Source organism: Sinohyriopsis cumingii, chromosome 7 (assembly GCF_028554795.1).
Source record: "Sinohyriopsis cumingii isolate HCF-2022 chromosome 7, ASM2855479v2, whole genome shotgun sequence".
Taxonomy (NCBI): Eukaryota; Metazoa; Mollusca; class Bivalvia; order Unionida; family Unionidae; genus Sinohyriopsis; species Sinohyriopsis cumingii.
The window spans coordinates 92,995,963-93,010,628 of record NC_142967.1 but is presented as its reverse complement, the minus strand read 5'-3'; the positions used below and the strand labels follow the sequence as shown (position 1 = coordinate 93,010,628).

General features: G+C 34.1%; 1 protein-coding gene across 2 annotated transcripts in view; it reads right to left on the bottom strand.

Annotated features, from left to right (window-relative positions):
* Nucleotides 1-14,666, bottom strand: part of LOC149795721 (exportin-7-like) — a 176,148-nt gene that overhangs the window by 81,970 nt on the left and 79,512 nt on the right. For both annotated transcript variants that reach the window (XM_089965624.1, XM_089965623.1), the window contains exons 23-27: nucleotides 11,462-11,544; nucleotides 8,223-8,277; nucleotides 6,087-6,246; nucleotides 4,011-4,149; nucleotides 237-391 (exon numbers count right to left, since the gene is read on the bottom strand). In XM_089965624.1, coding sequence (XP_089821750.1) covers nucleotides 237-391; nucleotides 4,011-4,149; nucleotides 6,087-6,246; nucleotides 8,223-8,277; nucleotides 11,462-11,544 — 592 coding nt within the window. The remainder of the gene's footprint in view (nucleotides 1-236; nucleotides 392-4,010; nucleotides 4,150-6,086; nucleotides 6,247-8,222; nucleotides 8,278-11,461; nucleotides 11,545-14,666) is intronic.

Genomic DNA, 14,666 nt, shown 5'->3' with positions numbered 1-14,666 from the left:
CCAAAATTTGTCATATAAACCACATTTCCTTAATTGTTCAAGATTTTCTCAAGTGGTACATAATCATACAATTTTTTCCAAGTCTGCATCAAAATACTCCTGTCTCAATGGACATGATGATTATGTAATCAGATAATTCAATTTACGGTTACATGTTTAAGACTTTCAGAAAGATAATATTTATTTAAAACTTAAAGATTACAGACTCAAGGTTCTACAATGTTTAATTTGATTACCTGTTGTAGTATTTCTGGATGAAGCTCCAGGATTCTAAGGAATGCTTCACTGTCAGATGAAACATTTGGTTTCTTCTTCTTTGTGGTCAGACGTTTAAACAGATAAGTGACGATGCTGTCAAGAGTAGAACAGCAGCCAGTACAAACCATTGTGTCTGAAATGTGATGTACATGCTTTTTACTAGCAAAGGTTAATAATTCACACAAACAGTAATTTTCCAAAATTACAATAAAAACATGCTTTAGATCAGCATAAATGAAAATCTAGCTTCACTCTAGCTTCAATATTTTCTCATGGTAAGGTTAAAGTTTTTTTTGGTGAAGATTCTTGACTGGAAATTTGTTTGAAGTTTCAAAACATAAAAGCCATTATGGATTAAATATAAAGGCTTCCTATTTCTTCCAGTGGCCCCAGGTGACCAAGTGGTCTTGGCCAATATGGGTATGTGAGAAACCTGCCAGTAGTATCCTGTGGGTCACTGGCTCTTCCTGCGGCTTTCTGGGGTTCTTTCTCCACCAGATATGTTAGCTGCCATGTACAGACTAGCATGTGCTGAAAATGGAGCTAAGCCCACAACAACAACAGTTCTCTTCTTCCAATCTGTCCTCAAGTAAATTTCAATGTCAATACATGACAGGTATTAAAAGAATGTATCAATATGTAGCATATATTAAAGACACTACCATAAATTATTAAAATATGACAGTCATGACAGGATTGAATCATGGCAGAAAATAAAGAACCAGAACGTAATTGCCAGTACAAAGCTGTTAGTGTTCTCCAGCAGTCTTTCTTAACATTAAATATCATATAGAAATTAAGTTCAGAATAAACTGATGACCCACAAAATGCTGGACCCTGTGACGTGCAAAATGAATTACAGAAGAGTACCATGGATGGTACATTATACACACAACCAATGTTTAGGAGTCTTCTTTGAAGACACTCGAAAGACATAACTGACTCGGAAGGTATCAAGACCAAGGTATGCATACCTGCACACTTTATAAAGTGAAGAGTCCCTGATGGAACCGACATTCTACAAGCTAAAAAAATCTGTCCAGAAATCCAAGAAAATCAACACATGGTGTCATTAAATGCAGCTGTTCCCTTGCTTTTTTCCCCCAAGAATCAAAACTACACTACCACAACTATTATACAAAAATCATTTGTTTTATTTCAGTTATTAACCGCGAGTTCTGACCCCATAATCAATAGGCTTCTTTCTTACCAAATGAGCATTACATCCAAATATTCTCAATGTCATAAACTTTGTTTTGGTGCAGAAACCTTTTTTATTTCTCAATCACAATGACCTTGACCTTTGAATATCAAATCAGTATGATTCTTCCTTACTCCAAGTGCAAGCCATCCCCAAAATTTAGTGTAGGTCTTGATTATAGAACTAAAATATTGTGCACAAGCCATTTTTGTTCCTGCCAGTCAGTGACCCTGACCTTTTCACTCCAAAAGCAACAAAGCTTCCTTCTTACCCCAAGTACAATAAATCTACAAAGTTTGGATCAGGTCTGTGATATATAACTAAAACTATTGTGCAGAAAACATTTTTCTTTCAGTTACAGTGAAAACCAATTAAAAGTTTGGTCAAGGAACAAGTCAATTGTGTGGAAGGAGTTTGCCTTCTTTCAGTCCCTATGGCCTTCACCTTTGACCTCATAAGCACAAAATCGATAGACTTCTTCCTTGCCCCAAATACAAATTACTTAGAAAGTTTGATAATGGTATATGGTAAGAACTAAACAGTTACCATGCTGAAACAAATATGAAACAGATGGCTGGACAGATTGGTGGGCAAACAGACATCACAACATGACATGCTTTGCCTTACAGCAGACATAAAAATCTGTGTGGTCAAGAGCAAAGAGTAAAAACTTAAGCAAGAATTACAAAGTTAGCCCCCTCCCAGGGAATAAATCCTGTGAGAAAAAAATTCCAAACTGTCGGCTTGGACTTAAAAAGAATGACTGAGATGCAGTGAGGATATACATATATGTGTTAATCTGTATAGATGCCAATGATAACATCAATGATTGGGGGGGGGAGGGCGGGGGAATAGCTCTCTACTTCACAGTGACAAGATAAAAAAACAAGTTGAAAGGGGATATAACTCCACAATAAAGAAAGGCACTGAACAGCATTCTGAACCCCCCAAAAATATAACAAGGTTTATGTGAAACGCTATGTCATGCTGGTGAATGATACTATGTCAACAAACTCTGCCAATACATGAAAGACTGAAACAATAGCATATCAAGTCATAAAATTTATGTAAACATTAATTTTATGCCAAGTTTTATCTGAATAGTGTCATTATCATTAATATTATTATTATTACAGTGGCCCCCTCTTATACGGCCACCCTTACTGCACCGGGAAAGTGGCCTTATAAGACGGGCAGCTTTTCCAGAAGGGGACTAAATTTTTTGAGAAGTATATAGAATATATGAAGTAAGAAAGGTACATACTTCAAAGCATTTTATATCTCCATTTAATATCTTCGTTTAACAGTAACATTAATTATTAAAAGGTTTTTTTGGTGTTAAGAATAGACTTATTTCAACTGAATATACATTAATAGTTCTTATTCTTGACCTAAACATGACATGCAAGCAGGTACTGTTGTCATGCACGTTGCAAAACCATTCAAAAATGTCATTTAAATCTTGGTACATATATAATTCTCTTTCCATTTGCTCCATTTTCCCACTGCTGCTGAATAACCTCCTTATATGTTATGACATTGTTTATTCAAGTCTTTTCAGCGTAAAATTGTTTTATTCTAGTGTTCCCTACATAAAATTGTTCTGCTAGTCCCACCCCCCGATGTTGTCGAGCAGAATAACCGACTTTCATCTAAAGTAATACGTCTCTGTTTAATGTGATGACATGTCAATGTTTGGTAATGATTTGTTTGGATGTTGCTAACTATGCGATTTAATCATGCAGATGAAACTTTTGTAAAGTGGATGAAATGCCTTCTTCGTAAAGGAAGCGATAGATGTATTGTCACGTGATTTTTGGTCTTTGTCTGGCATCATTTTGTTCAAGTTCAATTTTTCTGTGTGTTAATCCATAAAATCTGTATTTAGCCTATGCTGACCATGTTATGATCTTGACAATTACGTCTGGTTTTAATCATCAAAGAAAAGAATGACAGCTGTGTGAATCCCAAAACTATCACAACATTGTTGAGCCCATTTCCTGTAAACATCAGCTTTTATTGACAATGATATAATATTAATCTTAGTGTTACATGTACTTAAGCCAACACTTCTTTCAGTAACGGAAACTTGACAGGTATCGACAGTAGATATAATCTGATTACATACCATACACTATGAATTAATTATTGGTTCTAAACACATTTGAAATAAAAAGTGGTTGCTTGTGAAGGGAACATTTTACATTTTTGTACTAATATGCTGGCTGCCGGTCATGTTAGAATGGTGCCATTCTTGAGGAGTACTTTTGAACACAAAGTCATGGGTGAGTAAAGATTGTGGTCGTAAGAAGAGGGTGGCAGTAGGTCAGGGGAGCTGTTCAAGTGGGGGACCACTGCATCTTATTATTATTATAAAACTTTTAAAAAATCTGAACACAGAATATCACAACTGTTAATAAAGTCACTGCTGGAAAATGATATATGTCTGCAATCTGCTCAATGCAAGCGAGACAAAAATGAAAATATTTGCTCAATGGGTAAGCATTCAAGGTAAATATAACAAACATTTTGTAGCGATTAAGTTACTTACCTAGGGCTGTAAGACCTTCTGAAATTGTAGACAGAATGTAGAGAAAGACTTGAGGTTCTAAGTTGCTGATAAAGTTCATGTGATCTTGTGCTAAACACTCCAACAGACCATAGTAGTTTTGACTTAATTTTGGATAATCCTGAAGTGGAAAATGTCATGAATTATCAGTGATGTGAGTGACAAATCTGAAATAAAATTGTCTTTCTAAATCCAAATCACCATGATTAAATTCTTGAATCACAATCTAAATTTTGGATCTCTATTTGGCCGATTCCTGACGTGAGTGGATGGTCACTGTAGTTGATATAATAGCTGCATATATGCAGTCATCTTTCCACATTCAGTGTTTATATATTTACAGTAAGGGCAAGTCAATATTTTGCAAATTATGCCCCAGGGGCTGGGAAAAAAGGATAGACCCAGGGGCCCAATGTCAAATGCATATCTGAATTCATTTTTTTACAGACAGGAAGAGTAAGGTAACATCAGGTGGGATTATCGATAAATTCCAAGTTATGATGATGATGACGGTATTTTCAGCACAATAGCATTACTAATGTGTCCCCTGGGCTCCGATTCAATGATGTCTTGATAATTAGAATTAGGTAAATGATGAACACAATAATTCTCTTAACTTGGATGACATTCATTACACTTACAATAACCCTTATACCCCCCCCACTGCCCTTCCACTGGAAAAAGAATTAAATGCAAAAACAAGCATGCATAGCTAGACTAACCCATATCATATCCCATGAAATGATGTCTATCTTGAAATATACAAGAAGAATTATTTGATAAGAAAAATTCATAAAGCTTTAAAAAAGTTACAAGATTTATATAATGCTACTTAGTAACCGAACCTCATAATCTCTGCCCCTGTGGAATGATTCTTAATTTTAATATTAATTTGCACATCTCCATACTATATACACAATCATATTGCAAGGTTGGAAAAGTCTTTCATAAATCATGTAAGAGTTGCATGACAAACAAAACCTTAATAAATTATGTGGTTTATATCAGTTAAACCTGACCGCTCCGGTGGCCTAGTGGTTAGAGCACCTGCCTCGGATGCGAGAGGTCGCGGGTTCGAACCCCGGTCAAGTCATACCAAAGACTTACAAATATGGTACTAACAGCTGCCTCACTTGGCGCTCAGCATTAAGAGGTTAGTGTTAGGACTTGTCAGTCTGGTGTCAGGATAATGTGACTGGGTGGGACATCATGCTACATGTCTGTGGCATGATGCCCTAGTGCTAGACATCACTATAAACTGTCACACTGCAGACATCGCAGTGATATGACTGATATTTTTTTTAAAGCTACATTAAAAATCTAAATCACACACTCAGTTAAACCTTCAGCTTGAATGCTATCTAAGCAATTGTGAAATTATGCATGCATTAAGATCCAGATGGGAATTAACACATAATCCTACATTTTCTTTGAAAGCATGCATGTGTGTGTTTGTGTGAATCCCTGCAATGTCAACCAATTTCTTGCATAATATATACCCCCTTTTGAATACCCTTTATTTTTAATAATGTTGGACTCGACCTGTAATAGTTTTAGCTATCTGTCATGACCAAAAATCCCTGAAGGGAATTTTCTAAAGATCCTCATTCCTGTTTATAAAGAAAACCAATTCTCTGCAGCTGAAAGTTTACAAAATTCATTTCATTTGTCCAATGTAAATTTAAATGTCATATTCAATGTGATACAGAATTATTCTCATGTAGTTCTCTTTTTTTTTAAATAAAAAAATACTTTAAATTTTTAAATTTTTTATTTTTAAATGCATACTGGATCATAACTACCTTGAGCTGTTTACTCTTCAAATATCCTCCTTTCCGTTTTGGATCATGGAATTTTTAAGACAATAAGTGATGGAAAGTGTCTGCAAACCCAAGTTCTTGAATATACAAAACTAAGAAATTATTAATTATCAAGAGCTAGAAGTCTAAAAACAGTCATTCACTTCCAATGTAATTCTATCTTAAAACTATATGTAAATATCTAAGGAAAGATAGCCATGCTAATGCCAAAAGATTTATATTAAAAAAATGGACTTACTAGTAAATCACTTTGTGAAATCGACAGCAGCAACTTCACAAACATTCCTAATGCATTGTCTAGTGCATCATCACCATACAACCGGAACACGCCAAAGTTGACATAGTTACCACATAATGCTGCCTTCAACATCGAGAAACATATAGAAATACCTTTCAATGTGAGAAATGGTTAAGGAAATTAAATAATTATATTTACAAGATGTTTTCATCTTATTCTTGAAATCCTGAAATTGACTGTCCTGATTCTAATTTGCACAACTTAATTGAGGAACTTCCAGGATATGAAACCAGCAAATACTGAACAGATAATGTTCACATGATCCAATATTTTTAATATTTGCAGATCCAGTTTTATTAAACAAATGCAAACAGTGGTCCCTCATTTTCACAAGCCATGGGTCATTGCTCCACTACAATCTTGACAAATGTAGCTTATTCTTTAGAATCGATTACTCTGATTGCACATTAAATTTCCATAGACGTAGGTAATAATCATTACTGTATCCACAGCAACACACAACTTGTCATTTTCTTGAAGTTAATCCATTAACACATAAGGTTTTTCTTCTAAGTCAAGGCACATGGTCATCATGGATGCTGCCACATTTAAGACCCATCATATGAAACAGCTTCCACCTGTCAGCTGCTTGCTACAGAAACACCTTCATCCTGAGGTACTCATTCAAAATACTGTTTTAGTTAATTACATATGCCAAGGACTGATGTAGAATGAAGTGGATCGATGACCCTTAATGATGGTAATCTTTGTGCATAATTTTACCCCTTAAAGTCCATGACAGTTCTGATTTCCATATAAAGAATAAGATATGATGCGGAAACCATCGCTCTATATGAAGATTTGAATGATTTGTGCAGGACCTTTTGACTTTAAATCTGTTCATGCTTCTATAACTTTGGCACAATCATGATTTATGGTAACTAATGCAACTGGTACATTAAAAGTTCAACAAAGAAAACCCTTTTAAATATCACACATAGACCAAATGAGAGCAAATGAAGCCTATCTAATTTTTCGCTAGATAGTTAAAAAAACCTCCTTAATCTATTGTGTGGACAGCATACATGCCAACTCTGCAAGATTTAAAAAAAAAAAATTTTAATGCTATTACAAGTGGTAAAAAAGTGTAATTTAGGCATAAAAGTGTAATCTATATATTAGATACCAGAATTACATCATGTACAAAAAAGATACATTTATTTTTGCTACTAACCTGGTTCTGCAGCTGGTAAAAAATCTTGTCACAAAGGGCTAACTCAATATGTATTATAATCAGAACACAAACACAAAATATACTGAAAATTTATTTATGCTCACCACTCCCTTCAACTAGTTCAAAGTTGTAACTTACGCTGAATGATCATAAATTGGAATTATGCATGTGCTTAAAGTGCTGCATTACATTACTTTCATAATCTTCGTTCAAAGTTTGTACAGCAGTGTTGACATGACCTTTTTTCTCATCTGACATGTTTTGAAGTTTTAAAAGATTCATCTGCTCTAACATTTTCCATCATATAACATCCACAACTCACCGTAAAGTGTTTTGCTAACCAACTGGTGCCATTTTCTTTAAAAGTATAGACCCATCTGCCACCTAAAAAGCCTATCAATATTATAAATCTAAGGAAAGTTCATATTTGAAGAACCCATCTGTTTTCTTGGAAAGGGGCCATAGACAGTTGCTATAAATGGCAAATAAAGAAAGTACTCTTATGCTATTCTTAGATTATAGTAATTTTTTTAAGGCTATTCTCAAATTTACATTTGTTGAATTTAAAAAATGATATTAAAAATGATTTTTTTTATATTACTTTATTTTTTTAATTCTTTTTAATTACCAAAAATGTGTAAACTATATACAGGCTAGTGTAAAATATAATTTGGTAGAAAAAGTGTAACAATTACACCAAAAGTATAATGGTTGGTATGTATGGGACAGATGGATGGATGAACAAAGTGACTGCTATATGGAGGTTTCATCAAAGTTGGCTGAGCAAAATAAAGTCACATAGACATAGTAAATGTTTAAGCCACACTGACATATGGAAATGATCTCATGTTACAACACCTACTAAGGTACCATGTATGAAAAAGTAGGTTTAAAAAGGATATTTCATTGGATAAATTTGATCCTTTGGAATTTCCCCTATTGTCAATATTCTAGACCCTGCAAAAAGACAGAAATTTGACAAAGTAAGAAATCTGAAAACAAATTTACTATCAAATACTTATGTCTCTTACTTGTAACTGCTCATTCTTTGATAATGAAAATGTAGAAAATTTAAAGAATTTTAAATCTGAGAAGAAGAAAAAAATCAGAAGTTTCACTCTCACAATTCAAGATCATACATTTAAAATGCAAATGTCGTAAACATTATGATTTATTGATAATTCGTAATATAGCCTCAGTTATTCAAGCTTCAATAGATTTTTCGACAATGATGATATTTTTTCAAGTCAATTAATAGTAAGATGTACATTGTTTCCAATTAAATTCTCTCTGAAATTCTATGTTTAATTAGTTTTTGTTCAATTCGAATTTTAACAAGCAAATTCCAGGAACTGGGGAAATAGTAGGGGAAATAGGTGATGATGATCTCCTTCAGTACTTTTTAACGGGCACTTTTAATATACTTATTGGTTACATCATACTTAGGAAATGGGAGCAAACTGCTGTTCCCAAAGACACATAGTCAGCCATCTGTGGTGGCCTGGACAGGTACTGAAGCTGAGACTCTTGGATTATAAGTCTGATGCCCTATCAACCAAGCTAATGTAGTTCCCCAATGATGGTGATAATACAATGTGCAGATAACACGACACAGTGTTCACTGACATGCATACAAAGAAATGAACTATGTTTGGTTGTACTCAAGAGGTTTGAATATGGTGTCAGACTGAAAACTGGATACAACAAAATCGCAAACAGGTGAGCAAGGGTGGGAAATGACATGGTGTAAGTTACAAAATAATCAAGATTGCATTATATCCTGGCTAACTATATGGTAGAATCTCGCAATGTTTTCACTAGCATGGGTTGTAAAAAACATTAAACCAATTTATTGCTTTGTATATACTGATTACTCTGGACATATCAATGCCTGTTTGTATCAATTAAGATTTTTGATGACAAGTAAATATAAGCCCAGGTGGTGAATAAAACACAACTGGCAGCCAGCAACAAACTCATTCTCTGAACTTACCAACTGGATATCAAATACAACGATTATTTTATTACCAAGCCAGCCAATCTCAAAAGCTGTCTTTGGATTCTTTCAAGTGTCACACACACGCATACACACACACACACACAGTCAGCCAACATAGGGCAGTCAACTGTGGTTCCTTCTTACCAGTATTCAGAGGAATTTTGATAAACTGAAACAATGGAACAATTTTTAAAGCAGTACAATCCAGTGATTCCTGTATTGACATTGATGACCCAGCATCACCCCAAAGATTTAGAGAAGAAAATAAAATTATTTTATAAATATGTGATGGCCAGATGAGAAGATTTCACCAACAACATGATTATTAACATGGATGGACTATCGATAAGATGGGGGGCTTAAAAGTGTGGGAATTCGCATGACTGGGACAGAAAAAAATCTCACTTTAGCCCTTGTAGATTCCACTTCAGGAGATGTGTTGCCTCTGATGATAATTTTTTTTTATGGCATGAGGAAGCTAAAAGATATTCATGCACCAAAGATCAATTGTATGTGTACAGGAGAAAGGTTGGGTTTATGAGATGCTGCTGCAGTGGATTAAATTCTTTTATCTCAAGTACACAGTTTCATATTTTTTTTAAATAAAATTTACGTTTGAGTGCATTTTCTGACATGTAATTTTTGAATGATTTATAAGGTGTCTCACAACTGATAAATAAAAAAAAAAGTGTCCCAGAACATACAGTACATGAAATAAAATTACTTTTATTATTAATTTATGGTGTCCCAACAAATATGTTGTCCCAATATATACAGTATATAAGGTAAAATTCTTCACAGCTCAACAAATCACCAAGAAAAAGCAGAGAAAGAAATATAACTGATATTATTAGGAAAAACAACAGAATACAATAAGGTATTTTGGCTTAATTAGTATACCTATAATTCTACAAAATAATGACACAATGCTGACAATTTAACTCATTGAAGTTATCATCAATATCAAGTTGCATATCAAAATTTCATTGCAAACAATGATAACCAGAGTGTGTTTGCAATGGGTACTTTGCAAGGAGTCAAATTCACTGCAATTTGTTCAACAAACCTTAAACAAAGGAACTTGTGCTAGGAAACAAATGAGAATAGGTATTTCGGGATCATGAAATCCAAAGATCATTGCTAAAATTATACTGTGAAAACTAAAACAGGGAAAAGTAAACAAAGTGCATAGCTCCTGTAGGTGGTGTAAAGTACTGGAAATCAAACTTGTTCACTGTCTCATTGGTATACAGCTGCATGACAAATATGGCTAAGTACAACAAACCTGGCTAAGTTAGGTTACTGCAACCAATGTCAGAATGATGAGCAATTAGGGCAGGACAGCTGTAAATAATGTCATGGAACACTAGAAATCAAACTCACTTAAGGTCTCATCAATATCAGGCCAAACCAAAAATCCAAAAATCCTAGGTAATGCAATGCTGTGGAAACTACAGTCAGAAGGTCAGACAATGAAAGGGAAAAACACATTTACATATATTGTGGAATAATGGAATCCAGCAATTCTTTGGTAGTGTTATGCTGCAGAAAGCAAAGTCAGGAAGATGGGCAAGCATACCTTTATCAAGTGGAAAGCCAAGTCTGGCACTCAATCAATCCTTAATTCCTGTAAATAATGTCTTGAAATTGTTAAAAGCAAATTTATTTAAGACCTCACGAATAAACAGCTCCATGAGAAATTTGGAGGCCCGAGTGGTCGAATGGTCTAAAGCGCTCTCTGTTACGGATCACTGCCATCTCACCTCTGTCTGCGCCGGTTCGAGTCTAGGATTCAGCCAGTGTGGGTATGTGAGAAAGCTTGCTGGTAGCTTCTCGTGGGTCGGTGGTTCTTTCCAGGGTGTTTCCCGGGTTCTTCCTCCACCATTAATACTGGCCACCATGTATAGCCTATCGTGTGCTGAAAAATGGCGTTAAACCCCACAACAACAACAACAGCATGCAAAATCTGGCTTAAAACTGGTAATGCTGCAGAAACAAAATTTATGAGAAATGGTGATCAGTGGACGTAACACCTCTAAATCACAACAAAGAAGGCTAGAGATCAAACTTTTTTGAGGTCTTATCAATAAAAATCTCATGTGTAATAGTACATGGGATAAGACAGAGCTGCAAGCCTCTTACCGTAACTAACAATCATCTTGCCAACTTCCCTGAACAGGAGAATGCCATTAGGCGATGATACATCAAACTGTAATCTCTGAGATCTGCAAAACAGAAACTGTTATTGAAATTTGTCAATATAGGCTACACTAAAGTTGACAGTATATGAATTAAATTATCAAATCACAATCAATACAGCTATTTGATGTTTTTCATACTTCCCAAGTAATATTTGGCTATGGTGTCAAATTGTAAGCTGAGAGTTTAAGGCTGTGAATGTCCGTTTGGAATTATAATTTTATACCTTTTGAACAGAAACCATGATGTGCAGAGAAATTTAACAACAAGTATTTTCTTGTGTTATATTAATGCATGAGCTAGGCTAGTGAATCAATAATTCCTGATGGATACTGAAAATTCTACATAAACGCAGGGCAAGTATTATGACATCTAATGAATCTATTTTTTTCGTCATCTTGCAATTTATTGTACCATAATGAAAGCACACAAAATGTTATTCCCAAACATTGTTCACCTACAGTGACATGTTTCAAGTTTACTAACATGCAAATAAATATAAAATTATAAAAATATTCAAATATCTCAATTTCTACATCACAATATTACATACATACTGCAAATACCATTGTATGGATAAAATACTTTATCCTGTTAAAATATTCTGATTAATGAATAAACATCACATGAAATGTTACAACTTGTTCACATTATAAAAAAGTGTCAAGTATGAACCCTTTGTTAAATTCGAACATTTTCACAACAAGGTATCTTGAAGGAACGGATGCTCAAATGTATAACGTAAATTTCCAGTAATTCAAGATAAATCTGTTTCTTTTTTTAAATGCAGGGTATTGAAACCATCTTTGATATTCTTGAACAAGAAACTTTTCAAATTTATCACTGTGACAGCCATACTGGATTAAGATCAGCACCATTTTCATACTGAATAAACTAGTCAACATATGAATTCTTGTGGTCAAAACCCTACGTCAATAGGACATTCCATTTAGAAGGAGAAGCAATAAGAATTTCAAGATGACTGCTATGGTAGCTATATTGTATATCACACTGCACATGTACTGAACTACAAATTTGGGTTAAATCCATTCAGAAATCTATTGTAGTAAAAAAAAAATTTTGCTGTTATAAATTTCACGATTTTATGAACAATTACATTTTCACTGGTACCAGGTGATTCTTGTCAATTGTGTCTTTAAACTCATGGTTATTATAAAATCCACCAAAATTAATACATGAAAATAGTACATTCACAGTATATGTGACCTCTCCTAAAATATACGGTGATGATCAATCAATAAGTATTCATGAAAAGGTAAAAAATGGTGGATGTAAACAAATAATAGTCTCCATAACTTTGATGAAACATTTAAATGAAGTGCGTGTACATGTGTTTGTGTGTGTATGTTATGTAATTTTAATACCTCTTGTCAGAAATTTTGTCCTAAATATTAACTGGTGGGCGTATATTTGTGAAATTTAATATAAAAACATTAAATGGAGATATCAAATGACGAGACAAACGAGAAAACACGGATTTACCATATTATTAATTGTACCAGAAAATGTCAATTTCAGTTCCAGATTTGCTGCTACTTTAGTGTTGGTATTATCACAAACTTCATAAGTTCTTGTGTTTTTAAAACAATCCATCACTTTTGTATAGCTACTATGGATCTGCATACTACATGCAAGATTTACTTGCCTCCAAAATTGAAGAGTTTGACAACATACACACCTCCTAAACATAAGATTTGACAACAGATGTGCTTCTTAGTAACATGCTTCTTTAAGAATGGGCAATTTTAATTTTTGCTGGATAATAATTCACTAAAATTCAAAGGAACTTATTTTATGGCATTAGTGCAGTGTATTATCCTTCACTGATTAACTGGTTTAACTAATTATTTAAAATTATAATATTCTGGGAAGAAAACTATACTATAGCACTTTTGTAAATCTCATATTTTGGAGAGAAAACTACACTATAGCACTTCACCCAACAAAGCAACATCAGATGGTGACGTTTTATTTGATTTCTCCCAAATAAGTCTCAGAGGATGGTCATAAAAGTAAGTTGTTGTGCCTAGTATTTTCTTTTCTTAATTCTGTCCTAGGCTTTACATATTTTGTTTTAAGATGACATGTGCTGACATACTTCAACACAAATCCCAGTTTGAGATGGGAACTGATCCAATGTCTGTTACTATGGTAACTGGGGCAATCATTCAGTTTAAAGTTTGGGCTTTTTTACAGGTCCACAATATAAGCTTTGACATATCTTTGTCTTATTTTGTGTTATAGTGTTTAAACAATTGGGAAAACAGAGACCAAGCAAGCCCAGTAAATGACACCTCTGCCGATTGTTCAGCAAAGAAATTATCAATGATACTTAGCCATCTTCTGAACTGCTTAAATGGCAACAATATCTTTATTTTCTCTTAGACTTAGAAACAATCTGTAAACTAAACCCCGTGAAGTCTGAATTTTACTTCATTAAGGTGTTTATTTTGTCAGCCAAATGGATGAAGAAATACATGACAATTTGATATCTGCAATCTTTAAAAAACATTATTTCCATGACTTTTCCAAAACCTTTTAAGATTTCAAGGTTAAGACCGCTAATACTTACCCAACACAAAGTTAACTCAAAGGTATCATATTTTACACTCGTGTTGGGCATACTTTATCCTACTGGACGATAACTTAACTTCTGCACAAAGCAACCAAATTTAAGTCCTTCTTTTTTGAGTGCTGCAAGTACAATGATTTTAAACGGTAACAAGATCCTTGGATGAAGTCCAAATCTCAAGTTTCTGGGAAACCTACTCTAACAAATCCATTGCTTAAGTTAGGTAGGTTGATAAAATTTGTATCTGCAAACGAAAATGACACTGGATAATGCGAAATAACCTAATTCCATAATATTTCTAAAACTATGAATGACTTAATGGAAATTTCAAAACTTTCCAAAGCCCTTGAAATGCTTTTCTGTAATTTACAAACTTGACCAGGATTTCCATGATTGCAGGAATGCTGCTCATTGTATGTCCTAGTCAAAACCTTTGACCTCCTGGACATTTCTGGTCAATACACGAGTTACGGGATCTCTGATACATCATTAAGAATCCCTTTGAAGAAAACTTACAATCTGTCAGGGAATGAAATTCTAACAGCTCAAGATCAA